The 26,463-nt window shown below is 38.8% G+C and overlaps 1 protein-coding gene across 3 annotated transcripts in view; it reads right to left on the bottom strand.

Moving 5' to 3' along the window:
- Window positions 1-26,463, bottom strand: part of VCL (vinculin) — a 103,391-nt gene that overhangs the window by 9,244 nt on the left and 67,684 nt on the right. Inside the window, exons 7-19 of one of the 3 annotated variants that reach the window (XM_074958629.1) lie at window positions 23,446-23,536; window positions 21,632-21,779; window positions 18,649-18,802; window positions 17,550-17,725; window positions 16,331-16,521; window positions 13,007-13,206; window positions 12,228-12,356; window positions 10,793-10,942; window positions 9,967-10,075; window positions 8,633-8,935; window positions 7,871-7,998; window positions 6,301-6,486; window positions 1,526-1,738 (exon numbers count right to left, since the gene is read on the bottom strand). In XM_074958629.1, the coding sequence (XP_074814730.1) occupies window positions 1,526-1,738; window positions 6,301-6,486; window positions 7,871-7,998; window positions 8,633-8,935; window positions 9,967-10,075; window positions 10,793-10,942; window positions 12,228-12,356; window positions 13,007-13,206; window positions 16,331-16,521; window positions 17,550-17,725; window positions 18,649-18,802; window positions 21,632-21,779; window positions 23,446-23,536 (2,178 nt within the window). Of the gene's footprint in view, window positions 1-1,525; window positions 1,739-6,300; window positions 6,487-7,870; window positions 7,999-8,632; window positions 8,936-9,966; window positions 10,076-10,792; window positions 10,943-12,227; window positions 12,357-13,006; window positions 13,207-16,330; window positions 16,522-17,549; window positions 17,726-18,648; window positions 18,803-21,631; window positions 21,780-23,445; window positions 23,540-26,463 lie in introns of all 3 variants that reach the window. The other 2 variants (XM_074958627.1, XM_074958628.1) reach the window with 2 other exon arrangements.

The raw sequence follows: 26,463 nt of genomic DNA, 5'->3' as shown, positions 1-26,463 counted from the left end.
TAAATGTATAGTTACAATTATGTTTTCCAATGTGCACTACTTTGTATTTATCAACATTAAATTTCATCTGCCAGTTTGTTGCCCAGTTTTGTGAGATCCTTTTGTAGCTCTTCACAGTCTGCCTGGGACGTAACTATCTTGAGTAGTTTTGTGTCATCTGCAAATTTTGCCATCTCACTGTTTACCCCTTTTTCCAGATCGTTCATGTATATGTTGAATAGGACTGGCCCAGTACAGATCCCTGGGGCACACCTCTCTCCATTCTGAAAACTGACCATGTATTCCCACCCTTTGTTTCCTATCTTTTAACCAGTTACCAATCCATGAGAGAACCTTCCCTCGTATCCCATGACTGCTTACTTTGCTGAAGAGCCTTTGGCGTGGGGCCTTGTCAAAGGCTTTCTGAAAATCTCAATACACTATATCCACTGGATCTCCTTTGTCCGCATGCTTGTTGACCCCCTCAAAGAATTCTAGTAGACTGGTGAGGCTTGATTTCCCTTGTTAAAAACCATGTTAGCTATTTCCCAACCAATTATGTCCATCTCTGTGTCTGACAATTCTGTTCTTTACGGTAGTTTCAACCAGCCTGCCCGGTCCTGCCGTTTTCAATCCGTTAAAGAAAGCGGTGAAGAACAGGCAACTTTTCCATTCATTCGTAAAGAGGGATAAAGGAGCTTGGAATATTCAACAACATCATTTGTGAAACCCTCTGTTTATCTAGCACTAGGGCAGGAATATTTTTGAAAGCCCTTTCTATTAAAAATGAATGACTGACCACATATGACACACACACACTCACTGGAGAGCAACAACCTTACATATCTTGAAGCACGCCGGTTCCACGATGAAGTAAGTGACCAGCCTTGCAAAAACTTTTTTGTGTTTAGACACAAGACAGTACTTGTAAATGTCTGAACTCCAGCTTAGCTCTCCATTGGTACCATATAAACAGTTTTGATCTCAGCAACTAATGCATTCAGTGCAGGTTCTTTAAAAGGAGTTCTCTCATCCAAGCCAGCATTTGCAGTACAGCCAAGTGCAAGTCAGCAGAAAGTCCTCCTTGATAACACTGCCATACAAAGCCATTCCTTGTCATACGGATTTTAGCTGAAGCCGTCGATAGAGGCAAAGCACAATAGACATGTTAAATGACTTCTTGAATGACTTAGGTTCTGTTATTATCTGGAAGTCATTGAGAAACCAACCATGGCTTCACAGGTGATCAGAAAAATGTATTTTACATTTTTAAATACTGCCATACGCAGAAAGATAGGAAGATGCAATCAAAGGGAAAAAAAGCCTTTTTATTCTAAAAAGTGACCCAAAAATCAAGCTGAAATCTGGCCTTGACAGACCTACCAAACTTGTGAAGCCACTCTCAATCCTTAAAATGAAGTGCAGGCAAAAGTTTATTCACTCAGACTCATGGGGCCCAGCAAGTATCAAGAGTGATGCAAATGTGTCAGCATTCCAAATGGCTGGATGCACACAGATCGGTTGCCAGTGGGAAACTGAGGAGTACCTTACTAGACCACTTGGTTGCTTCCCGATGCAGAGACTGAGCAGCGGCCAGAATGGGCTGGTTAACGGGCTGACTGGTTGGCATTAACAGCAGCTCAGGCTCGTAATCATCTTCAGTGTCAGAGGGGAGAGTGAATTCAACATCATCTGCATCCTCCTGCTCATCTACATCTACATCAGCCTCAGCGGCTTCATTAACCTCAGTCACATCAGGCTTTGAAGGTGGCAGGGAGATTGGAGAAACAGGGACAGTTAGTATTAGAAGCAGGATTTGGTAAAAGAGCTGAGCTGGTTTAGTAATCAAACAACCTCTTGGTCTATGAAAGGAAAATGAAAGCAATCCAAGGGTCAGCAGAAAGGGGGCCAACCATTTCACCTGTGAACCAGAATTACTAAGAAGTTAAGGAGAGAAAAAGTTAGGATTATTTGAAAGATGTGGAAAGAAATATTGTTCAGATGAGTACACATGATTTATCTTATGCATTTCAAGGAAATCAGAATTTCAGAACAACATTTTCTGGCAAGACAATGGTGGCATAATTTGGTAATGGTGAAAACAAACTTTGTGGATGTGGTTTCACATAAGGATGTCTGGATGGGATAAGAATAGGCTGAGGTAATATAGATTCCAGATACTGCTTTCTGTTCCCTTAGAGAGGTAAAGAAGAGAATTAACAACAGAGGAGTAGCAGGATTGGAAGTGAAGGGCTACTAGAGTACACAGAGAACAAAAAAGATTAAAGGGAAAGGAGCTCATTCTTGGAAATTAAGTTATTAGTGTTTGCTAACAGACTGAAAATGGACTTAGTAAAACAAAGCACTGTGAATACGAATGATTAGAGTACAAAGGGATTATGAAGAGAACTATATTGTTTTGCCATAATGTTGCAGTTATTACCTTTTCTGTGTGAAAAAATGATGATTTAAGCCATTACAAATAATGGCTACAGTACAGAGTGTGGGGAGGAGATACGTAAGAAAACAATGTCATAGCATATTTTGCATGGCATGTTACCATAGCCAACACTTCCAGGACCATTGTATTATACAAAATTACTAATCACATTCTTCATACCAGACGAAGAGAATGAAACAAGCCAAACAATCCTTATCAAGAAGGTATGTATTTTCTAATGAGCCTTGTTTTTAAGGCAAGGCCTTTTATGGGCAAAATCTACACCAGAAAAACACTGAAAGGGAAAAGCTACAATTTAAACTCAATAAGTGACTCATCTTAAAAAAAATCTTAGTCATGCAGAGCATCTTCCAGACATTACACAATATTAGCCCCTTTTGATTGATAGACTTTATAAAACTGGCAAACCCTAATGCCAAAGCTATCCTGATATAGATAATGCAGAGGCAGAAACTATGTATTTGGGAAACCTGACCCACATGGGTTTATGGACCCTCCATAAGACATTACAGAGGTGAGAGAATTCCTGGGTTTGCCCAGTGAAAAATGACATTTGTAAAAAGATTAAACTGGTAACTTTTGAGTCTTATAAAAACAGAGCAATAAAAAGCCTGTTAAAAAGATATTAAGCATTCCTTCCCCTCCCCCGCCCGTACAAAAAGTTATAAAAGCATCTGATTGTGATAATAAAACCCCAGGAAAACACAAAAATGAAATATTGGCTTTGTGCACTGAGAGCCTGCCTCAGCCTGAAGTCCAGCAGGCTTGGGATGAGCTGGATCTTGTGTCTCATGATCTGTCAAGTCCCACACATCACGCTCAGTGCCTGCCATGCTAGATTTTCTTCCTAAGAGAAGGCCACCTCCTGTGGCTGCAGTGGAAAGTTAAGACTCATCTTTTAAATAGCTTCTCTGAGGATCATTACTGCTCAAAAGAAAGCATTTTAAAACTGAACCCAGATTAAATCCAAGATGGTATCCATGATCCGCAGGGAAGAGCAGGGGCGGGGGATGCACACCATGGGACATTGCCATTTCCTGCAGTTGTACTCATGAGACCAGCTTGCTATGCAGCTGGTGCAACTTTAAAAGCATGAACGAAGGATGAAAGGTTAGACTTCAATTTCCTGGTTTTGCTGGTTTTAATCACTTTTCTTGAAAGGTTCTGAAAATATTGTTTTATAATCCAGAAACCCCAGAGTTGAGGCTCATGCTAAATACAGGAGAAGTTGTACATTTTGTTATTTTTTTAAGCTGTACTGGTGTTTTGCTCTGGTAGGTAAATATTTTAGTAGGCATATTACTTAACATATAAACTACATATGGTAAACAAATATTTAAGTTCTTATTGTATTTAATTGGATTGTCAGCTTTAAAATCCAAACCACAAAGCACTTTCTGAAAAGTGGAAATTATAACCCATTGTTCCTCAAAATTACCTTTTAAGATGATTAACAAGATAAAGGAGTACTCCTTTTGGGATATAAACACACACAGGTAACAATAAACCCAGCAGAAAATATACTGAACTTCTCATGTAAAACACATTTCTAGTCGGAAAAGTGGCTCCAAAATGGATTTGCAGGGTTTCATGTTTATTACATCAATGATCCAGATCAATTTTCCTCATTTTACAAGTAAAGAGGCCTTTCCGACTCAGTGCTCCTAACTCATTAGGATCTGTTTTCTGGTTTACACATCATCCCAAACAATGGCAATTTTGCAGACCAAATTCTGGCCTACAAGTTACACCTGTGGAAGCCCACACCTCCTGCCTAGAATGGGCTTTGTACAGCTGCAAACAAGGGCAGCATTTGTCTCTATAATTGTAAAATAGCTAAAAAATTACATTGATGTACAAACCAGAATAGACTCCAGATTCTCAAAGCACCTGTCAATATAGCTAAGAGGAGGAAAGACATATTTTTGTCAGTATGTGTAAGCATGACTGAATAAAAAGGAGTGAGGTGGTCCCATTTTTATACTGGTCACTTTGACCATAAATCTTACAAACTTTAATATAATTTCCACACAGTACATTTATACAGCTATTGTAGAAAAGCTCTCCCCAGAATTAACACAACCCAGCTCACAAGTGCTGCAAGTTTCACTTTTCCTACGTATGGAATTCTAATGCGCCGAGCATTAATCTCCCAATTCAGTGCTAATTTTAACCCTTTAAATTGAATGATCTTCAACCCCAAAGTCATACAATGGCTTTTAATAATAAGGTGTCTTAACAAATAGTACCTTCCTAGAACACACAGCTCAAAGGGGTAGAGGTTTTTTTAAACAAAAATGATACATCTTCTAGAAACAGATGGCTCAGGAGGAGAAGAGTTCAATGAATGAGCTACCTACAGTCACCCAATCTAGCCTGACTGATTGGTTTCTGTGATGTCCACCAGAACTACTTATAGTAGTTTTAACATAGCTGTCAGTTTCCTACCTTAAACGGGCAAAAAATATCCATGGTTCTGTGACACACTAACCAGCTTTGATGACCACAAACACAAAGTGAGCATGGAAGGCAAATCCATACTTACACAGAATGTAAGGTGCAGTATAGTAGCTCTCCACATAAGAATGACCTTGAGACAGCTGTTCTGCTATTTGATGTTTTGAAGGTAAAAAAGCTTCTAATTTCTCCAGCGGCAATGATTCAAGAATAGATATCCAGTGGATGGGTATAAACATTCAAACAGAGTGGCTTCACTAATTCAGGGGTGCTATAATCAAGAGCCGGTCTACTTCACAACAAGCTTGGCCTAATTCTGTGACAATACTCTTGCATTCTGCAGCCACATTATAGCAGTGAGGAGATTCTGTGGCATCTTCCAACTGCATTTTCATATTTAATTTAAAAAAAAACTAATTATAATTGTACCCTTTGTTTCATGTGATATTAAATTCCATCTATTTTATTCTGCCCCTAACATTTACATTTTCAGCACACTCCAGAACTTTGGGTATGTCTACAGAAGTGCAGCTACACCGCTGTAATGTAGACACTTCCCTTCTGTTGCTTCAGTGTGTTTATTCCAATTGCTGTAGTAAATCTATCCTCTCAAGAGGAAGTAGGTAGGCCAATGGAAGAATTCTTCCATCGAACTAGCTGTATGTACAGCGGGAGTTAGGTTGACCTAACTACATCACGCAGGGTGCAAAATTTTTCACAGCCCTGAGCAATGTAGTTAGGTCAACCTAAGTATTAGGTGTAGAGCGGGGCTTAGCAGTACAAATGTATAAATTCTATTATAAAAGGGGGTCAGGAGAAAGCAGGAGGTTTTGCAGCTGTAGGGGAAAATAGGAGGTGGTTTCAGTATCTGAGAAGCTATGGAAGGCCGTCTGGGTTTGTGGGATAAGCACATTAATTTGGATTGTTAACTAGTTCACTAGCATTTAACAATACTGCCACTGAAATCTGCATCATTAGTTTTCAAAATTAACACCCCATGGAGGCATATGGAGCACATCATGTCTCACAGAGCCATTTTTTAGAGATTTACACACATCGTTGCATTGACTCCTAGTCTGAGAAGTATACAATTTTTTCACAGCCATAAAGGTTGGAAAAATGAAAGCCTGTAATCTTCAGCATAATGCTGTGACAAATATCCAGCTGTTTAATCATGGTATACACAGAGTCCCAACTATAATGCTTCATTTTATCCCAGGAAATGAAAGGAATGGCAACAGCTGACTTTGGACAGTCAAGCTCATGATTGGTCCTGGACAATGACTCTGATTTCTTTCAGTCCTAGATCTTTGACTGTTATTTCTAATTTCCAGAGATAAACACCTTTCTTACGTTAGTTGTTAGAGTCAATAGAAACAAGCCCTTTTATACACTTCACTTACCTTGCTAGACCATTTTCGGGCTTCATCATGTAGCTGCCTAGCAGCCATCATCATGGGCTGATTAATCACCTCTCCCGCTTTCTGCTCTGGGAACTCTTCATCTTTCTCTTCGGGAGGAGGTGGTCTGGGTGGTGGAACTTCACCCTCTGGAAGGGGTGGTTTTGGAGGTGCAAGTTCATCAGTCAGCTGAGCAAGAAAGGAATATATTCAGTACGCTTGAAAATATACTGGCACAAAACATGGTACCAGGTTGTTAGGCATCTGTAGGACAATGAGGAGCTCATGCTGTCTGACATTGAAAGGACTCTCCATCACAAGAAAAGTACGTTCACAGTAGTTTACGACTTTGCACACTGAAGGCTGGCCCACTAAGTTTGTGGTGCTGACCAGCCAAATACAACTAACATTTTTATTTAAAGAATAAAACAAATGTTTTCCATTTGGTCAAAATCAATACTTCTCCTCTACATTAAACTAACCCATATCACAGGCGAAAGTATGGGAGATCATAACTAGTATGAACTAGTGGGTAGAATTTGAGGCTTCCCCACTCCTCACTACATGAGACAAAGCATATAAGAGTGAGGTGATATTTCTAATCATTTTATTTGCTAAGACAAAAATTACAACCATTGCGCTGAAAGACATTCTCTTTAGAAGATGCAGTTAACTTCTGTATTTCCTGTTTGAAAGTCCTGTCACTTAAGAAACATGGATCTATAAAGCAAACAATGGACTGGAGTCTAGCTGTCTCAAAGGTTGCCTCTCTCCCTCTATCTGCTTCAAGAAGAGTTCCGTGATGTTTGCACCTCATGCAAAGTCCACTGAAGTTAATGAAAGTCTTCCATTGGTCTTTGTATCAGGCTCTTTGATGAAGTGCTTCAATCTTAAGTTAAGTAATTAAGTAATTATGCTAGCTTCTAAAAAAGGACCACCAAAACTATTTAAAGTGAAAACTCCAGTACATCCCAACACGACTCTACCTGAACTGAAGTGTCTCTGATAAAAGCTTTATTGTCACTGGATGCAATCATAGATTCATAGATATTTAGGTCAGAAGGGACCATTATGATCATCTAGTCTGACCTCCTGCACAACGCAGGCCACAGAATTTCACCTACCACTCCTGCAAAAAACCTCACACCTATATCTGTGCTACTGAAGTCCTCAAATCGTAGTTTAAAGACTTCAAGGAGCAGAGAATCCTCCAGCAAGTGACCCGTGCCCCACGCTACAGAGGAAGGCGAAAAACCTCCACGGCCTCTTCCAATCTGCCCTGGAGGAAAATTCCTTCCCGACCCCAAATATGGCGATCAGCTAAACCCTGAGCATATGGGCAAGATTCATCAGCCAGATACTACAGAAAATTCTTTCCTGGGTAACTCGGATCCCACCCCATCTAATATCCCATCACAGGCCATTGGGCCTATTTACCATGAATATTTAATTACCAAAACCATGTTATCCCATCATACCATCTCCTCCATAAACTTATCGAGTTTAATCTTAAAGCCAATCAGTACCAGTGCAACTCAAATGTACCATTACTGAGAAACTGAATTGTACTTACATGAAGCTGCTCAATGTCAGGGGGGGGAGGAGGAGGGAAATCAGGTTCTTGAGGCTGGAAGGCTTCTCTGACTTTTGCCACAGCTCCCAGAATCCTATATCCAGAATCCAGGAAGCTCTTCTGCAAACCTGAACAGAAAATCCAATGCTTAATGTAATATGCCCTTGTCACCCTGCATGCTTGGGGGGGGGAAAAGCACTACTCTCAGGAGTATTTGCAGTTTGCACAATATCTGGTTCAAATTTAGGTACCTTCAACACTTAGTTGCAAAATATAATGGCATTTAAACAACAGACAGAATGTTGTACAGTGAGTTTTAATTTTTGGAATGTTAACTGTAGAATAGCCAGCGGGTTTAAACTAGTGCTATGACTAGAGTAAGAATCCACTATGAATAGCCAAAGTAGACTCAGGCACAAATACACAACATCCTGCCATTTTACAGAAAAAATACAGGTGTCCTCTTGCCAGCACATTTCAGATATTCACCTGGGACAAAGATCACAAGATACAAGTCTCTTCATAGGTGGTAACAAAAGTAGTAAACTACAGGCTGATCCTGTTCCCTTTAACTCACTGGAGGTTTTCCCACTGAACTTAATAAAAGCATTAAGTAGTGTGCATCTTGATTGCATGATACTGGGGTTTTTGAGGTCATGATATATGGACAAGGAGAAAAACTAATAGTTTCAAACGTGCAAAAGCTTCAAGCATCAAAAAGGGGAAAAAATGTTTGAGAGAAGCTCTTTGCTTTATGCTTACCAGGATCAGAAATGTTTCCTGCCACAGCTTTAGCATCCATTACCATTGGTGATATAGTTTTGCTTAGGTCGTCAGAGGCTGCCTTAACAGCTTCACGGAATTTGGGATCCTCTGAATTTTCAACTTCCTTCTTTGCCACCAACAAGATTCGGTTTGCTCGCCGAGCAATGCTGGTGGCACCAGCTACAAGCATCTGAGGTTGGATATTGGCCATTGCAACTTTACATTTATCTAGGTCTTTCTTAATAGCTTCTTCTGATGCGTCCAACAGAGACTTGGTATCAATTGCTTCATCTACCAACCCTAGGATAAAAATTGAACATGTTAACATTCCACTTCCATGTATGGAAAGGGAAATGGGTATTTAGGGCTCTGGAGGTTGTTCACATTTGGAAGTATTTACTCTCCTGGATGTTTGGCTCCTTAGATACAGAGTTTAGATTGTTAGAGAAAAGTGTGCCAGAGAAAGTTACATACAGTAACACAAAGATACAGCATTATCTTCATCATTTGTTCGTTGTAACAACTTAAAACAAATTTTCCCAACGATTGTCATACGTCACCTTGAAAGAAGGAACAAGAAATACCATTATCTAGAAATGTTATTGCATGAACAGCATACAATCCACAATCCACTCATGCCTGCCCTCATCCACAGCATGCCAGCAGCAACATGCACAGTGGAACAGAGCTCAACAGTAATCTGCTGCTCTGTGGCAGCAAGACAAGTCACATCGGAAAGGATGACTTTTAGAAGAAATTTGTTTTGATTGACAAGATATCCCAGTGTAGAAATACCATGCTGAAAGTGCATTAGAAAGGCCTTTGCAAGTCTGAACTAGAGCAGCGGTTCTCAAACTGTGGGTCGGGAGCCTAAAGTGTGTCGCAACTCCATTTTAATGGGGTCGCCAGGGCTGGCTTAGACTTGCTGGGGCCCAGGGCCAAAGCCCAAGCCCTTGGGCCCCCCAGCCTGGGGCAGTGGCTCCCCCTGGGGTGGAGGGGCTTGGGTGGGGCGGGCTCAGGCTTCGCTCCCCCTTCCTGGGGTCCTGTAGTAATTTTTGTTGTCAGAAGGGGGTCGCAGTGCAATAAAGTTTGAGGACCCCTAAACTAGAGAACAATGGGTGGGTTTAATTTAGCACCTATATAAAAGGAAGAAACCAGTACTGTTAGTACTATGCAACATAGGTGTTTTCCTGGGTCAAACTGTAGGCCTGCTATTTCTTTCAGACACAAAAAGTTGTGCAGCCATTATATTGTGCACATTTCATTTTTTCTCCTGAAAAAATACCCATAACGAGCAATGAGTAACAAAGCTTTCCACAAGAATTCTTTACCTGTCATTTTTTCTACATTATCAATCCATTGGTTTTTCATGGTCTCAAAATGTTCATAAGCAGCTTGATTTCCAGGGTTTCTTAAGAGGATACGAGCAGCTGATATTACCTGCCAAATGTAAAATATTTAATACAAAAATATTGTTACACAGGGATACTATACATTGTCATGAAACTACACTATTTTTAATACAACTAGTTTTCCAGTTTTACTTTTAATATTCATATGTCAATTTTAGTTCCACTATGAAAAGCCTTCAGCTGCACAAAGAATTCCACTGTGTGAAAAGGATTTAAAATTGCCCTTAGACACCAGGTATCTCAAATTGCAATTCACGTGTCACACAAAAAGGTCCACTTTCATGATAAAATTTTGCTCAAAAGAGCTAAAGCAAATGAGCAGTATATATCAAACATAGATCTATATGACTGTACAAAATTATGCTTTTACATGAAGTTAGAAAATCATTTTAAAAGAAAAATACATTATTTTCTGCTCATATGTTTTGTTAAACATCATTTTTGTTAGGAGGAAAATTCATCGAAATTACTGCCCAAAAGTTGGAGAGCATGAGACTGTCTCCATCATCTATTCAGCCTTGTTGTGTGTAATAGCTAAACACATCCTCATTTTTATAGTTCCACCTTGAAGTGGACATCACAACACAAATACACACAGGGTTCTTCATGTTAGTTACATCTTAACACAAATGCTAACGGTAAGATCACCCACATCATGCTTTGGTGACTGGGATCATACAGAAAATTCCTTTGGAGATTAACAATGCCAACTAATTTATTATAATTATGAGATGAGCAAAGAGACCTGCGGCGTGAGTTCTCTTGCTGATTTCACAGCTGCTTGAATGCCTTCCACTGTGGTTTTATTAGCAGTTCCAACAGCAGCTGCTTTTTCTGCTGTTGCTCCAAGTCTAGCAGCATGGTTTTCAAAGTTTGCTGCCCTTTCATCAAACACCTGTAAGAGAGTGGGGGAAAAGTGCATTATTACCTTCTCAAAGAGATGCTTTCTTTTCTATTCAAAGTGTAATACCACACTCTGCACCATGCTGTCTGACCTACTAATAGATTTACTTCAGACACTGGGGGGATTTGAACCCAAGATTTCCTATTTGCTAGTCAGGTGCTTTTACCAAGTAGTATCTTGGGACAATGTTTTACTTTGTAATTCTTATGTTATTTCCAAGTTTTTCTAATCAAATTAACAGACATTTTAAACTGCTAATCCATCCTGTACAGCTTGTTGCCAAGGTGTGTTATCACACTTCCACTGATGAATGGTATTTCTTACATTATTCTGTAGTAGAACTAGTCAGGAATTCCTCACACTGCATAATAAAAGGCATTTTGTCACAGCAGCTTTGAACCCATAGCTCCCTAGGAATTAATTTGCCTAACAAAAACTAGGTTTCGTTGATGGGAAGAATGCAGCACATGCCAAAGGTTATGACTGTCATGCTTGATATAATTATTTCTAAATTCATTAAGTTTCACAGATTTTTCCTAAAAGGCTTTAATATATCTAATTTAAAAAAGTAAGAAATAAAAACAGAAAAGAATTTTCCATGGAAGGTTATAATAAAGTGGATATTTATTCTAGAAACTAAAACATTCTAAATAGAAAAATGTCTGTCTCTCCACACACACACACACACTTTGTTTTATACACTTATTTTCTGAATATGTGCTCTAGTCTTTTAAAAAAAAAAATTTTTTTTTAAATCTATCCTGCAAAGCCAAATTCTCAGGCATCTGGAATCGTTCTGGCCCTGTGCCAACCAGCTGGCCAAATACAACTTCCAAGTACAGCACTTAGTACATTTTGCATAAAGCCAGTGATCAGAAGCACAGAACGTGAGTTTCATAGTGAAAAAAATTAGGTCTAACACATTGATTGATGTGTCCTTAGATGAACATGATCAGCATCTATTACATATAAAGATACAAAAAGGATTAACTAGTTTAAGTACCCATCTGTCATACAAGTAGCTTAAGAATGTCAACAGCATCATGACAGAAGATCCTTGGTAAGATCCTAAGATTTACTGAATGTTTAGGGACTAACTTTTCCAGTGAATCATGACATAACCTTCAACTCCCAGTAGTTCAGACTACGGCTCATCCATTCTTTATTAGCAATTATGGATCAGAAGACTAAGGGCAAAAATCTTGTCTTGTAAAACTGTGTAGTTAAGTATTAGAAGCTGAATGTAAGAAAATATTGGTTTTCCTACCACACTTACCTCATCCCTATTGGGTGCATCAGGAGGTGCAGTGGCTGCCACTGCCAATAGTTTAATTGGGGTTGTAGTGTCACTAAATATATCAGAAACCTCCTGCGTCATAGCTTCTTGCATCCTTGTTTTCAGATCCTGAAAAACATAGCATGAAAATCATAAGATTTTGTAGGACCTTCAAATCCCAGAAACAGCATTCTTGCAAAAACAAACTTCATGGGACCACACAAAATGGCAACCAACAGAAATATCCTTTACCAAGTATTTTTAAATACTGCTTCTTAAAGCTGTCTGTAATGTTAACCCTTTGGCTACTAGTGATTATAGACCAAATTACCATTGAGGGAATGAATAGTATAGTGTGAGACCCTAGATGGTCCTCAGATAAGTAGCTGCTGATGTGGTATCTTTGGTAAGTGAAAAAGAAAACTTTAAATACTTGGCCAATTTTCTGAGCATCTCTTTCCATGTACAAAACCCATCCTGCTGCTCATCAGGAACTGCAGATAGAATAGACTCTTTAAATTAGTCTGTCTTTCCTACAGCACACCAAGATTTGGTCCCTAAAGTATGAAACCAAGTGCTTTAAGTCTCACTGAAGCATGGAGCTCTCTATACTTCCAGTGAAAGCTGCTTCCACAGTCAAATATTCACTGCAAGTTTTCCTATGCTACTTCATACTGAATTTAGTATTTATGTACCCACCCCACCAGCATGAGCAGAGGCTTCCTCAGTTCTTAAACTGCTACAAAATGGCGACCATTCTACCTATGATGAAGTTTTACCTTCAAAGAATCCTGGAGCTGAGTAGCAATCGCCCTAGCCTGAGGTGACTCTCCTTCTCCTCTTGCTGCCAGATCAGCTAGCTGGGCAGCCAGCTGTTCTACACGATCACATTTGGCAAGGAGGTCTTGACGATAAGGTCCTATCATGACATTGGCTAAACGACGACCTTCAGCAACCAGTCCCCGGATTGCAGCCTGGCCTACAATTGAAAGAAGTACAATACTTCAGTAATTCACAGACCCCAGAGGTAGAGGGAGGAACTCAGTTGTACTGTCAAGTGAATAGCAATTAAGGACTAATTGTATTTTTTGGTTCAAAACTTAACCTTCTGGTTATTCAGCTGTATTTGAAGAACAAGATTTGCACTCAACCGCATTTCAAACCCAATGGAGAGTTAAAGTCTCTTCAAACTCTCCTTTTGTGCAATATGCTGATGCTTGGCCCGAGCCTCACCATCCTTAACTAGGGTGGGTTGGCAAGAACAGATTATTAGTTAATTGTGTTCCCACTGACCTAATCACCATGAACTTGATACCACCTTAACAATACTCACCGATTCTGATTACTGTAAATTGGCCTCCATCCCCCCAAAATTATTTTAGGGAAAAAAAGTCTAGGTGCAATAACTAAACCAAGCAAAGGCAACAAGGAGGAAGAGACAAAAAATAAAAGGGGTAGAAAACAGAGTAGTGATGTGCATCATATCCTCTTTTTCTTCAGACATCATAGATAGGAGAGATTTATCAGCTGTGATGTGAGACTTAAGTTTCCAAGGGTTGGGGTAGAGGCGGGGAGAGAGGGATGACAACCATTTTTTTCTTGCAAATCATCTCCATATTTAGTCTTGACAATCTGTGGTGTTCATTTGTTTAGAGACTGGTGCTCTTTGTTTTTCTAATAGCACAGCAGAGTTCTATTAAATAGGAGTTATTACATTTAAGTCTTAAAGATACATGAAGTATGGCTGTCTTCACTTAAGTCTAACACACACAAATTTGGCTGACTCTGCAACAGAAAAGTTTAGAGCTCAGGAGATAAGTTTACAGATTTGGTTACAGAGAGATGAGAATAATTGTGTCACAGCCCCAGAATATACGAGATGCAACATTTTGTGACATCTCTTAGTTTAGCCAAGTAGAGTCTTGTTGGAATCCAGTAATATCTATTCAAGTTGTTGTTTTGGAGTAAGCAAGGAGCAGGTGATGAAGACATTCATTTGGTATATTTCACCCTATCCTGCCCAATTTTTAATCTGGCAGTGAGAATTAAAAAGATTTCAATCCATTTATCGCTCAGTAGAGGCAGATTATAATGAAGCTGTTTACAAAGCAAACAGCAGGAGATGCCAGCAAAATGACCCACACCATTATAGAACAACATATGTTTTATGGTTCAGAACTTCAATCAATCCATACTATAGGGCCAAATTTTACACTGGGAGAAGTGTAAACATGCAAAGTTATTTGTGACATGGTCAAACTCCCTGTTCAGAGAACAGCTCAGAAATATTTTCATAAGACTAAATTTACCAGGCCATATTCTTTCAATAGTACTGTAGAGATCTAACAGAGCACTGTGTTCTCAATGAATCCTTCATAGAGGAATCTTACCAACAGCCATAATAAAATAAAAGTCAAAAACAACACACATTAATGTAACATTACAACAAATTTTTAAACACTTAAATTCCAAAGTTAAGGCTCCCACAACTACTTATTCTGGCTCTTCACACATTTTTGGCATCATATATTATTGTACCTATTGACTAAAGCCTTAACATATTTCCAATGCAGGAGAGTTCCAATTCCTATGGAAATTACATAATTTGCATGTAAAATCTCAAATGTAACTATGCAATTATAAATCTTTTTTGCATCTAAACTTTTGCTTATTTTTCTTTTGAAGGGGAAAGAGTGAACAATCGTATCTGTTTACATTTCATGCTTCCAGGAGCTGAATGCTGATGTAGGATGCAGTGGATTCTGGGGCAGTTTGAAATTGGAGAAGCTCCCACCAAGGCAACCAGACCTCCTGGGACACTCTTTCACAGCTTCCAAAAGGCCTGGGGAGTCTTATCACACTTTGTTGTACAGTTCCTGCATCAGAAAATGGCTAAAATTGCATGGTACAGTTCCACATTTATTGTCAACTTCTAGAGAAAATTGGCAAAGTTCAAAAATAAAAAGGTCTCTAACTGCCAGCCTTGCAAACCCTACCAGTGATCTAAAAATCAGGTTGTTCACACACCAACAGACGTAATCCTGACCGCACCGAAAGGTGAGGGCAGGCACTGAAGGTCTACAACTGCACTACACCTGGGTCAGGTTGGGATTCCTCATAGCTTTCACAGCTCTGCTGTCTGCACCTCGCTACTATGATGAATGAGATTGTAAAATGAAGATTTCAAAGAAAACTTTATTGAAATTATTTTTTGGATAAAAGCCACCCTGCCAGCTAGAAAGCTGGTCAGAAAACAAGAAAAACACCACAAATGTGAGGGGGTGGGGATGCAGCATTTGTCTTCGTAAAAAAGATTTCATTAATTTTCCCACCACTTCCAATTATTAACAATAAAGCAACTCCTGCATCGTTACTATATGCCTGCAAGTGACATACCATGACTATTTGATCACTTTTTCCATTGCTTGCTGGTAACAAAACAATATTGCTGTTCCATAAGATTGTGCAGAAACTGTATGAGGTGAAGCCATATCTTTATGAAAAACCCTTACAGAATGTAACATCTACTTTCTATTTACATGGGAGTTAATTTCCTAATTTACCAGCCGATATACAAATGTGTATATTAGGCATTGTACTTGAATTACAAACAATACAAAGCAGTGTAAAAAATATTGCATTTTATTTTGTTCCTACTTACATGTATGGATATTAGAAAGTAACTTCAAAGGCATGTATGGTACCACTTGTTGACTTATCCAGTTTTTTGTGAACACAGTGATTTTATACCAATTTTTATTTAGGATAGCGAACACATGTTAAATTCACAAATCCAACTGATCTGACGATCACCTTGGAAAGGTCCTCAAAGTTTTCTTAGCCTTTGTGCCCTTTCTACATTGCAAGTTCTCCCATCTTCAATATGATGCTCATTTTCCTCTGCTTAAATTCATAAGTGGAGGATCCATCACCACACTTCACCAGCAGAAGCAGCACAGAATGCTGCTATGAGCCACAGGCTATAAACTATGCACCTCTACATAAACCAAACGTCTCAGATGTGCTAAACAAAATCTCAGGAGATGCAGTTTTATTGTTCCGATTTATTATGAAGCCGAACAGTTATTCAGCAAACAGCTCACCTACTCCACGGTCATCAACTGTCGGATTGTCAATCCACCTTTGAGCTTGCTCAATCTTGCCCTCCAAATGAACAGCTGCCTTAACTGGCCTGGTGTTTGCTACTGCCCTGTTCGTTTTAGATTGTAAATTCTGCAGTGATGTAGCTACTTGCTTAGCCAGTACCCGGGCCTCTGGAGAGTCTCCTTTCCCACTGAAAATCCAAAAAAGATAGTTGAAGTCACACGCTCAACTGAAATCAATACAAGACATTATATATTTCTGAAAACAGATTTAACTGTAATACTCTCGTGAATCAGTTCACTATAACTATGTTCATTATGTACAAAAACAGAAATTAAGAATAATGACTTATACAGGACTTTATTTACGGGGTTAGAAAGACACCAATGTACAGACTGTAGGGTAGCAAAATCTGAAGAAAACCTTATGTTAAAAGCACTAACTACAAATGGAAAAAGTGGCAGATTTAATATTAAAGACCACTGTTGACACCCACATAAGTGTAACCTTCCTCTTCCACCCTGCACCTTCTTTTCAGACCTGATATTGAAACACTTTCTTTAGCTAAGTATTGAACTAAAGCTGACAGATCCTTGTGGGACCATTTTAATGCTATGCTTTTCTAAGCTTTATCTGATTTAGAACATAGGCATAACGATTAATGATCCAAGTGCTTGAAAGATCATCTGATAGTTTAGTAACTTTCTTAAAGGACCAGAGTTATCATTTGGGAAGGCAACTGTATAAGTAAATGCATAAGTGCACCTTAGTTAGCATTACAGACTGTAGGCAAAATTCTGTGTTATTCTGCAGCTCCTTTCTACTGCTTCGGTGGTGCAAAGAGGCCAGTTTCTATCTACACCTTGCCTGCGGAGAATTTTTATAGCAGAGATAGGTATCTTCTTATAGTGGGACCTCATGCCATCTGATCTTCTGTAGTAGAGATATGGGACAGGAAGGAATCCCTTGCTACAAGCTACTTGTGAATCTGAAGTGTGAAGACTATGATATTCTCTGTCCCATGAAAATGTTTTGCTCCATGCAGGAGGAAAACCCACAGTATGAGACATTCATTCTCAACAGAACAGCTAATTACACTTTCAGGATGCAAATTTCTCTGTGTAACTACTTTGAATTTCCTGATCCATCGAATTCATGCACTCAAACTGCAACTGCAAGATGCTCGGATACCACAATGTGCGCAGTATAGATACATACTGTCTTCGTAGATCTGACAGTTTAGCTGTCAGAGCAGAGATTTCTCCCAGGGAACGCAGAATGTCATCTCTGTCTTTGGGGTCCTCACACAGTTCTGCAATTTTCCTGGCTTCGGCCATAATTCCCCGAATTTGTTCTTCCCCTTCACTTCCCCCATTAGGGTCTGCGAGCCAGTTCTTCATATAAAGGAATAGGTACAAATAAAGATTAAGTCACCTACTTATATAAAATCTTTTGAACACGGGCATTTCACAAAAGATTCTCATATTGATAACATACCCTGATATTCTAATGGCTACTAGGTGTTTTGTTATATGAGGCAAGCCATACTAAGTTATATACATCTTAGCTACCATTGTAAAGTCCCACTTACATATACTGTTTTCACAAGTTCACTTTAACTAGATGCTGTTTAAGTATTCACAATTATTTTATACCTATGTTTCCCACAAGTCCGAATTTATTTATTTCTTTATTTGACAATGTAGAGTTCTTTTTAGGAATCTTTCTAAAAATGTTGTACAATAGGATGTTCGATAATAGTTCTTTTTTTAACACTGAATTAATGGAGTGCATGACCTAACAATTGAAGATGAAGTTTTCCTGTTATGAAGAAGATGCTACATATCCTTCCTCCATTATAGAGCTGAATAAACTACCCTCTTGGTCAAGCAATGTACTGTTTTATACCATTTGCATAAAACACAGCAGCACTCAATCTGCATTTGTACTTCCCACAGAGAGCCCCAGGGAGTTCAACATTGTGAAACTTTCATAGTATTGGCTCCATAATTCTTTAACAAAAATGTTATGGCCAAAATTAGACTGTACCTCCCGCTCTATTTTCAGAAATGTATCAGTTTACATCTGTGTTAAAAGAATTTCCATTTTGAGAGAGAGAGAGAGAAAACGAACTCTTCTGGGCTCCCACTAGATAGTGAAATCAGAAAGAAGAGACTTATGTATGCTCAAGAAAGTGTCCCCAATATATACCTCATGTAAAGTAATCACCATGTTTGGGGATACCTGCAATAGTTCAGCACAGTGACTTAAAGGCACAGTGTGAGACATTTTTTGAATTCATAAAATTACTATGTACCTGAGCAGCATCAATTTTTTTAGCAATCGCCTGCTTAGAGTTGGTCATGGCCTCCAGTTTGCGGGCTGCATTTTCCACTTTTGCTGTAAGCAAATCCAGACCTTGAGACACCTGCTGTGCTTTCTGAATGGCCATTGGTGTAGCACCTTGTCCTCTACTCAAAAAACACAAAGATCATCACAGGAATATCATACAAATTTTTTTTTTAATTTTAATTACAAGAGGCACTAACAGTGGTTTCAAACTTTTCATCAATTCTTACCACAATCATGATATCGCAAAGGTGTTCAGGAAACATGTTTAAAACGTACACAGGGGAGCGGGAACAAGAAGGCAACAGCTCATCTGAACACTGGCTAGGACAGGTGCCTCTTAAAAAGGAAACACAAATGGTGCCTGTCTCTTACTAGAGTTTTACATGCAACATCAGCACAAGAACTGAATTTTTTGAAGGTTCCCTAGTATGACGACGAGAAGAGGAAAGAGCATTATGGGGGCAGAGTGCAACTGAATTACCCGTGGCAGGGCCCTGTGTCCACTTCCTCTGGTCATTCCTCAGAGGCTTCCCAACACTCCTAGGACAGTTTAAACCATGGCACTTAGGGGGAATAATGCTTTTCCACATCTTATGCTGCATACAGCAAGGAGGGCTGGATTAAATGAGTTATGTACTGCAATTTAAAGGTACACTCTGCTTTGGTTCCCATATTTACACCAGTTCAAAAGATAGAATACTGAAAAACACACAGGCTCTTGGTAGGACATCTTACTAAATTTGAACCCAAGGGAAGGTTATTGAAATACATATAGGAAATCAGCAGGGCTCTGCAGGAGAAGAACTGAAACCACCACAGGTGGCTGTTCAAACATTTAGAAATAAAGTACAACTGAAGAGGAACATTCTTTAAAGTAAAAGCCCAAGAATCTTACAGGTTTTTAGATGTGGTTGTAGGAATCTCAGGTTCTAAGTGTCTGAAGTACTAGAGTTCATAAAGAGATTTTTCCTCTTCTTATAAAAGAATACGTTGTTAGTTTAATAGAGCAGGCATAGATGACAGGAGAGAAAAAACACCAAATGAGGAGGTTGTGGATAATCATGTAGTAGTAGGCCTAAGGGCCCCTCTCCTGAGTCAGGCCAGAACTTCAGATATGCTTCTTCAACCCTAACCTCTAAGAAATTAGATACAAGGACCTTTAACTATTTAGCCAGCACAGAAATTAACTGTTGAGTGGGGGTGGGGGTGGGGGTGGGGGTGGGATGTCATCTTCCTAGACGTCTCAAGCCAATACAAGACTGGTACCAACTGTTGCTTTGTGAAAGCAAGAAAACTCAACCTTGAGACTGAATTTGTCCTTGACGCTCTGCAAAGAACAGGTAAAATTTCAAGGCAAATCCTGCATTATTTCTTTATGAATCTGCTAGAAGCTTTTAAAGAGTGAAGTTTTAACCTTTTTCTTCCACTGCTCCCATGAAGGCTGAAATGGATCGACGCCTTGAAACTGGTTTTGAGGACAATGCAACTAATAATTTGGAGACGGCTTCAGGTTTAAGAATTGCACAAATGGAATCATTAAGCAACTAAATAAATATTCTGAAAGTTGGATCATACTCCAGATTTGTGCCTTTTTGATGTACAAGGACTGTGAACTGATAACGACTGTTAATGTATGCCAGTGCTTATTTAGCTAAATATAAAAGAAGTATTCCAAGCATGAGCATATACGATTAGAATGTTTTATAGTTTGGCATACGGAGGATTTAATAGCTTTAGTTTAAAGAGAGCTCAAAATAAGTAACTTGTAAGTAATTTCTGGCTTTGTTCACTTCTCACCCATATTTCACTAGAAGGCTTATGCCAGAAGAGGCCATTTGGTTTACGTACGTTTGAAAAACATGGTATTTATGAAGTTTTGTTTTACATGCTCTCCTCTTACCAATTTCTGTTGCCACTCCTGGCAATATGCAAGATGCATTAATATTTAAAAAAATAATAATAATAATTGTGCCAGGAAGCCACCACATATCTACCTAATGGATCACTGGAACAGTTTGTTTTGTTGAGGTAAGATCAGTGTTAGGAAACTGACTGACAGTCTTCAACTGCACATCAATTTTGTGTCCTCAGCCACCAAAATTCAATTACAAAATTCATATTACGAGGTATTTTGTAACCCTCCTGCCTTTCCACTTTCACAAAGGAACACAAGGCCCCCTGAGCTTTTGAGAGTATAATAAGTTCTTAGTGCTTTGGCATTGCCTTTCCTGTTCAAAGTGCTCTACAAAACATGATCTAATTGATCCCATTAGGCTACCATATATTGAACTGTGTCTGCTACAAAATTGCTCTTCCAGCCCAGAAACAGAATTTCATCATGGGACAGTGGGCCTGATTCTCCTCCCAAAACACTGTGTAAGTCTGGAGTAACTCTTGCAGTCAATGAAGTAACACAGATGGAAGAATGGTGTAAGCAAAAGAATCAGGCTCATAAGGCCAAATGCAAAACAGAAACAAAAAGAACTTGTAGGTGAAGACTAACTTCTACATTATTTATCAGGGTGATGAGCAACTGCTATCTTCTGGTACATCACCTCTGGCAACCCAAAGGACTAGGGTACTCTGAATCATATGAAATGTGTTGATTTATAAAAGGCACCTGAGTTTGTGGAATTATTTATACTGAGCTGAAGACCCCACTTCTGCTTGTTGATTTTTCAAGGCAAATCAGATCGCTACATGTTTGCAATTGAGGGAAGTCTGAATGATCTAATTCAACTATTTTGTTTGCTTTGTCCCAAGAACACTGGTAAATATGAATTCACATCACCATGTGTTTTATCCTTCTGGAAGAGATGGCAAGACAAACAAACAAGATAATGTGTATGCTCCTACAAATGTAACCTGTTGTTCCACAGTGATGAGCATCACAGCCTAAACAGCTATATACTTCAGAGACACTCTTTTATTAATAATAGAAGGTTTACCTAGCTCGGAAATCAGCCACTTGATCAGTCATCTGGCCTAGCATTTTACAGGTTCCCAGAATCTCTCTGCGTTCTTTGCCTGCACACAGTTCTCCCACTTTTCCGGCTTCATCAAGGATCTGTCTTATAGCTTGCTCACCAGGATCCCCTAATATGCAGGAGACAGTCAATAAGTACACTGAAAGACACTCATTGCTTATTAAGAGGAAACTGCTAATTCCACCATGACCTGCTGCACTAATCATACTTCATTCACTGAGTAAAGTACATTAACTGAAATGACTGGAAAGGCACACAGAGTACAAGAAATCCCATACCTTTTACTAAGACAATGTTCCTGAAACAGCATAGTGTTGTTTTAATAGTATATCCTGTCCCATGAATTAGGCATGAAATGAATCCCTAAAGATCGTTTCATTTCTACTGATGAAGCTTCTATATAAAAGTTTAGGAATATAAAAACATTTTAAAAGAACATGATTTTGAATTGTGGGGTTTTTTGGGTGGGAGGCAAGGGAAAGAGGGACTAACTTTCAAAGTCTTAGCTGGAGCCTACAGCAAAGCTTTCTTGGTGTTCAACAAAGAGCACGGTAGTTCTAGATTCTTTTTCTTTTTAAAAAAACCACCCAGGTGTTGTGGGCACCTCCAGCACTCACAGAACGTTCATGTGCCAAAGAGCTTACAGCTTAGGAATGACTCAATGAAAGCGGGCAACAAAACAGTACGGACAAAAGATTTGGGATTAATGAGGTTACTTCAATTAAACCTAGTGTGCTACAGGACAGATTTATTTTTTCTAATCTAGAAACTAACAACTTGTTTGACTTGCTTCTTAAAATTTGATTATTGCTTTTCTATAATGCTGTACACACCTAGTTAATACAATAATTAAAATCCAAGTGTAAGATACAAAATTTCTTTTAAAAGGAAAGTTGCCAACCCAGTTAAAACTGGATTGTATTAGAAACACATTCATTAAAATGTTATTTTGTAGGATGCATTTCAATGACCTTTAGCCACAGGAAATTGAAGTTGCCACGACTGACTATGTAGAGGGAGGGAGAGAGAGTGAGAGGGAGGTTTAAAACAGTGATACCATACACAGCAAAAATAAACACTTCCAGTATTGCCGCTCAGGTGTACATTGACCTACACCTTAAAAAAAAAAGAAATTAGTTTAGATCTTTGATGCACAAATGAAAAAAAAAAACCTGCCAGCTGGTTATGTTTAGCCACAGGAAAGTCTTACAGGAATTAAAAAAAAAATAGATAAGGTGTCATAAATAGCAGTTTTATATGTTAAAAAGATATATCTGAGAAGACGGGGGGGGGGGGCCACCGGTAAAGGGGGGAATAAATAAATAATGGAAATATAGCAGCCTGATCAATACTATATAGAACTCAAAGTATGAAGCATGAAATTGCCTATGGGATTTTTTTATTCTCTGGGCTGCAGAGCCACGTTTTCCCATATTAATTGTAATGTATTACACTTTTTTACTAGCAAAGGAAGATAAATATAGCACTAAATATTGAACACATTTTCTAACAGAATGGAAAAGAGAAGATTCGTTTTCACATGGTTTGAACTATATCATTTGAACAACATGAATAAAAAACCAACAAAGCTTTCCAAAGCACTTTGCATATAAATTATTTTCTTAACATTAATATTTGAAGGAAGGAACATCTAAGCATTTCTTTTCAGAATACTTCACCTGTAATTTAGTAATATACCAGAATTTTTTCTAAAAAAACCACAATCATTTAGACAGTAAACTCTGAACACTGCATGGGTGGAGTATGATTTTTACCTGGTGATGCATTGGGATCCCTTAGCCAGCCCTTTGCCTGGTTCATCTTGGAATCTATTAAGGCCAAAGCTCTCTTCATAGCTTCAGTGTCCTTTACAAAAGAGAAACCTTCACAATCATTCTCTTTGCCAAAGCACAGATAGTAAACGCAATCAAAGCTGACAGAAAATTAAGCTTAACACAAGTCGATTCTCCTATTAAAACAGCTCCAAAATGTACTGGACAGCAGCAGGTCACAGTCTTTTCTTGAGAATTAAAACCAAAAGACGTTTTCATTTCACTCAAAATGCAAAGAACTCTTACATGCAAGTTTTTAGTTACTTTTTCTGTTCAGTTATTTTCCCTGTGCTACAATTCCTGCAGGAAAAAAGCTGCAACAATTTTCAGACATAGTATCTTGGAAATCAGGATTTTTAAGTGTATACCAAGACTCTGTAGCAACTATAGTAAATTTAGCAACAAGATTATGGTTTATAGGTCTTTTCAGAAATGACTTGATACTACTGGAAGTGGCGTCTTATAGTTAAGAGGTCAATGACAATTTTAATGCCCCTTTCTACCTAATCTGTTGAACACCTACATTTTTGGAATTCATCTGCCCTTTAAAGTCAGACACTAGCTGAGTGTCACTTTTGAGGAAACAATAACAAGGATGGAAGAAGATACAGATTTACTGTCAGCTATTAGGATTCAGAGAATAATCAGAACTTTTAAATCTATGGAGACTAAGACATACATGCACTTTAGGTCCTTTCTAATAAGTAAAAACTTTATCTTCTCTACCCATGGCAATGAGTCTCTTCCTGAGAAGCTCTATTCTAACAATAGCAAAGGTATTGGCTCATTAACACCTTCACCTAGAAAAGCAGAAAACATGGAGTCCTTTCTCTGTGTGTACTTGCCAGTGTTGATCAGTTAACTCTCCACTAGAGGGCACTGTGAGTTTGCTAGCCAACATAGTAGGAGCGAACAAGAACAATCAAATGCAAGAAGTCTGAGACAGGGCCAGAACAACAGCTCTTCAATAAGCATGTGATAAAAGTAACTTACATTTGTTTATTCTAAATGGTGTTAATGAGCTGCCCCTGCCACAGAGTCATGTCTTTACGATAACATCTTTATGCAGAATTCTGCATACAGTAGTAAGTCAGCAGAACCCAGCCCTCTCTCTCTCTCTCTTTCCTCCCTGCCCCGTTACACAATCCCAAGGCACCCATGTCAGATCTCTTATTTAGACTGCAAGATACTTGGGACAGGATTCAGTGTCTTGTACACTTGTCTGTGTCTTGTACAATGAGAGGTACACTTGCAGCACTAAAGAGGCTGAAACCCTTCTTTAAAGTGGATCAGTGTATCCATGCCAAAACTAGATTGGTGCAGTAATGTTGTGTTTAGGGTCAAGCACAGGAACTTCACTTGGTGCAGTATGCAGCTACTCTTTTCTTAGGGTGAGCTGTTTTCAACAGACTATACCCTGCTCCATCCATGATCTGCACCAGGTACCTATTCACCTCTGAGCATAATTCAAAGGACTGGTTTCCATCTATGCAGTCCTATATTGTATGGGACCCAGCTCCTTAAAGGTCACCTCATGCCATATTGCAACTTCTAGGTGGCTCTTGGAGTCAGGGGCTGGGTTTGAGCTCTCCAGGTCCGGTGACAGAACATGCTCATTAGAAGGCCTAGGTCTCAGAACCTGCTTCCTCTACAGTCTGTCAGAACTAGAGATTGAAGAGCTTCAGGGGTAAGTGAAAGATCTGTACTTGGAGCAGCTTTTAAATGACTTCAAACCATTATAGGGCAGGATATACTGGTTTTTATTAACTTTAGACCTCTATAATTTGTGAATTCTGTATTTAATGTAAGGCAAGTTATAAAACGATAAGCACCATGCATAAAGCTATTAAACATTTAATTAAGCTGATAAACTTATCACTTGTGATGATGGTTACAGCTTTTAGTTATTGCATACCAGACTAAAGGAGTTTTAGCTCTGAATGGATAGTGGAGAGCAAACCAGCCACTCCATAAATAATCCAAAAACAAAAGCATTAACTGAAGCTTTAAAAAGGTATACATATTAGTCACTAGTCTCTATATTAATGCTCTGACCCTGTAGAGACTTGATGGGATCACTCAGTGCTTAAAGTTAAGCTTGTGCATAAATCTTTGTAGAATCAGGGCTTTACCACTGAGAAACGGGTTTATAAATGAAAGGATTTTTAAAGTTGTGTTTGTCCACCACATCCATATCTCTGAAGCATTCAGTAGAACACTGCACTTTCAAGCTTTGGATTTATACTATGTATTGAAGAGGTTCCAAGAGGACAGACTGAAAAAAACCTCATTGATTTTTTTCCACTTTAAGTCTACTTAAAAATTTTAGAAACCCATATCTTCCTCCTCAGTAATGTGCACTGATGATGCCCAAGAATTATATTTGATCATGCTAATTGCAGTCCTCTTCATTGCTTTGTATATTTATAATCAGTAAAATGACACTGAAGGTTTCCTGTATATTACTGAGTCTCTTGTTTCGTAAACACAAGGAAACATGATTTTACTTTATTTTATTTTTTTTAGCTTTTACACTTTTTATTTTGAAAACTCTCAGCACTACGTTCTCAACCTGGGATCTAAGAGAGACAAGTTGTCTTCTATCACCTTTCCCATCAGCACCGGGGCTCCATTCCTGATCATTCTGTTGTCTAAGTCTTGCCATCCTGTGTATCAAATACATCAATTCCTGGGGCTCCCCAAAAGCTACAGACATAATGCACAGATTTGAACAGCATTCTCCCCCCCACACCTTTTTTTTTTTTTTCTTTTTCTTTTTTTGTGGTGGTAAGTCAAGATCTGTTCTGCTTGGATATTTCAGATTTCTGCTAGAAAACTCATTCACGTAGCCAATAAATTGTTTCAATCAATTCAAGAGCATCTCCTCTTTAAAAGCATAGTTACCAAGCTTCACATCAACCCATGGACTACCCAGATAGCTCCACAGTTGTAGCCTACCCA

Source organism: Natator depressus, chromosome 7, assembly GCF_965152275.1.
Source record: "Natator depressus isolate rNatDep1 chromosome 7, rNatDep2.hap1, whole genome shotgun sequence".
In the NCBI taxonomy this organism is placed as follows: Eukaryota; Metazoa; Chordata; order Testudines; family Cheloniidae; genus Natator; species Natator depressus.
This window is presented reverse-complemented; position numbering and strand designations above follow the sequence as displayed.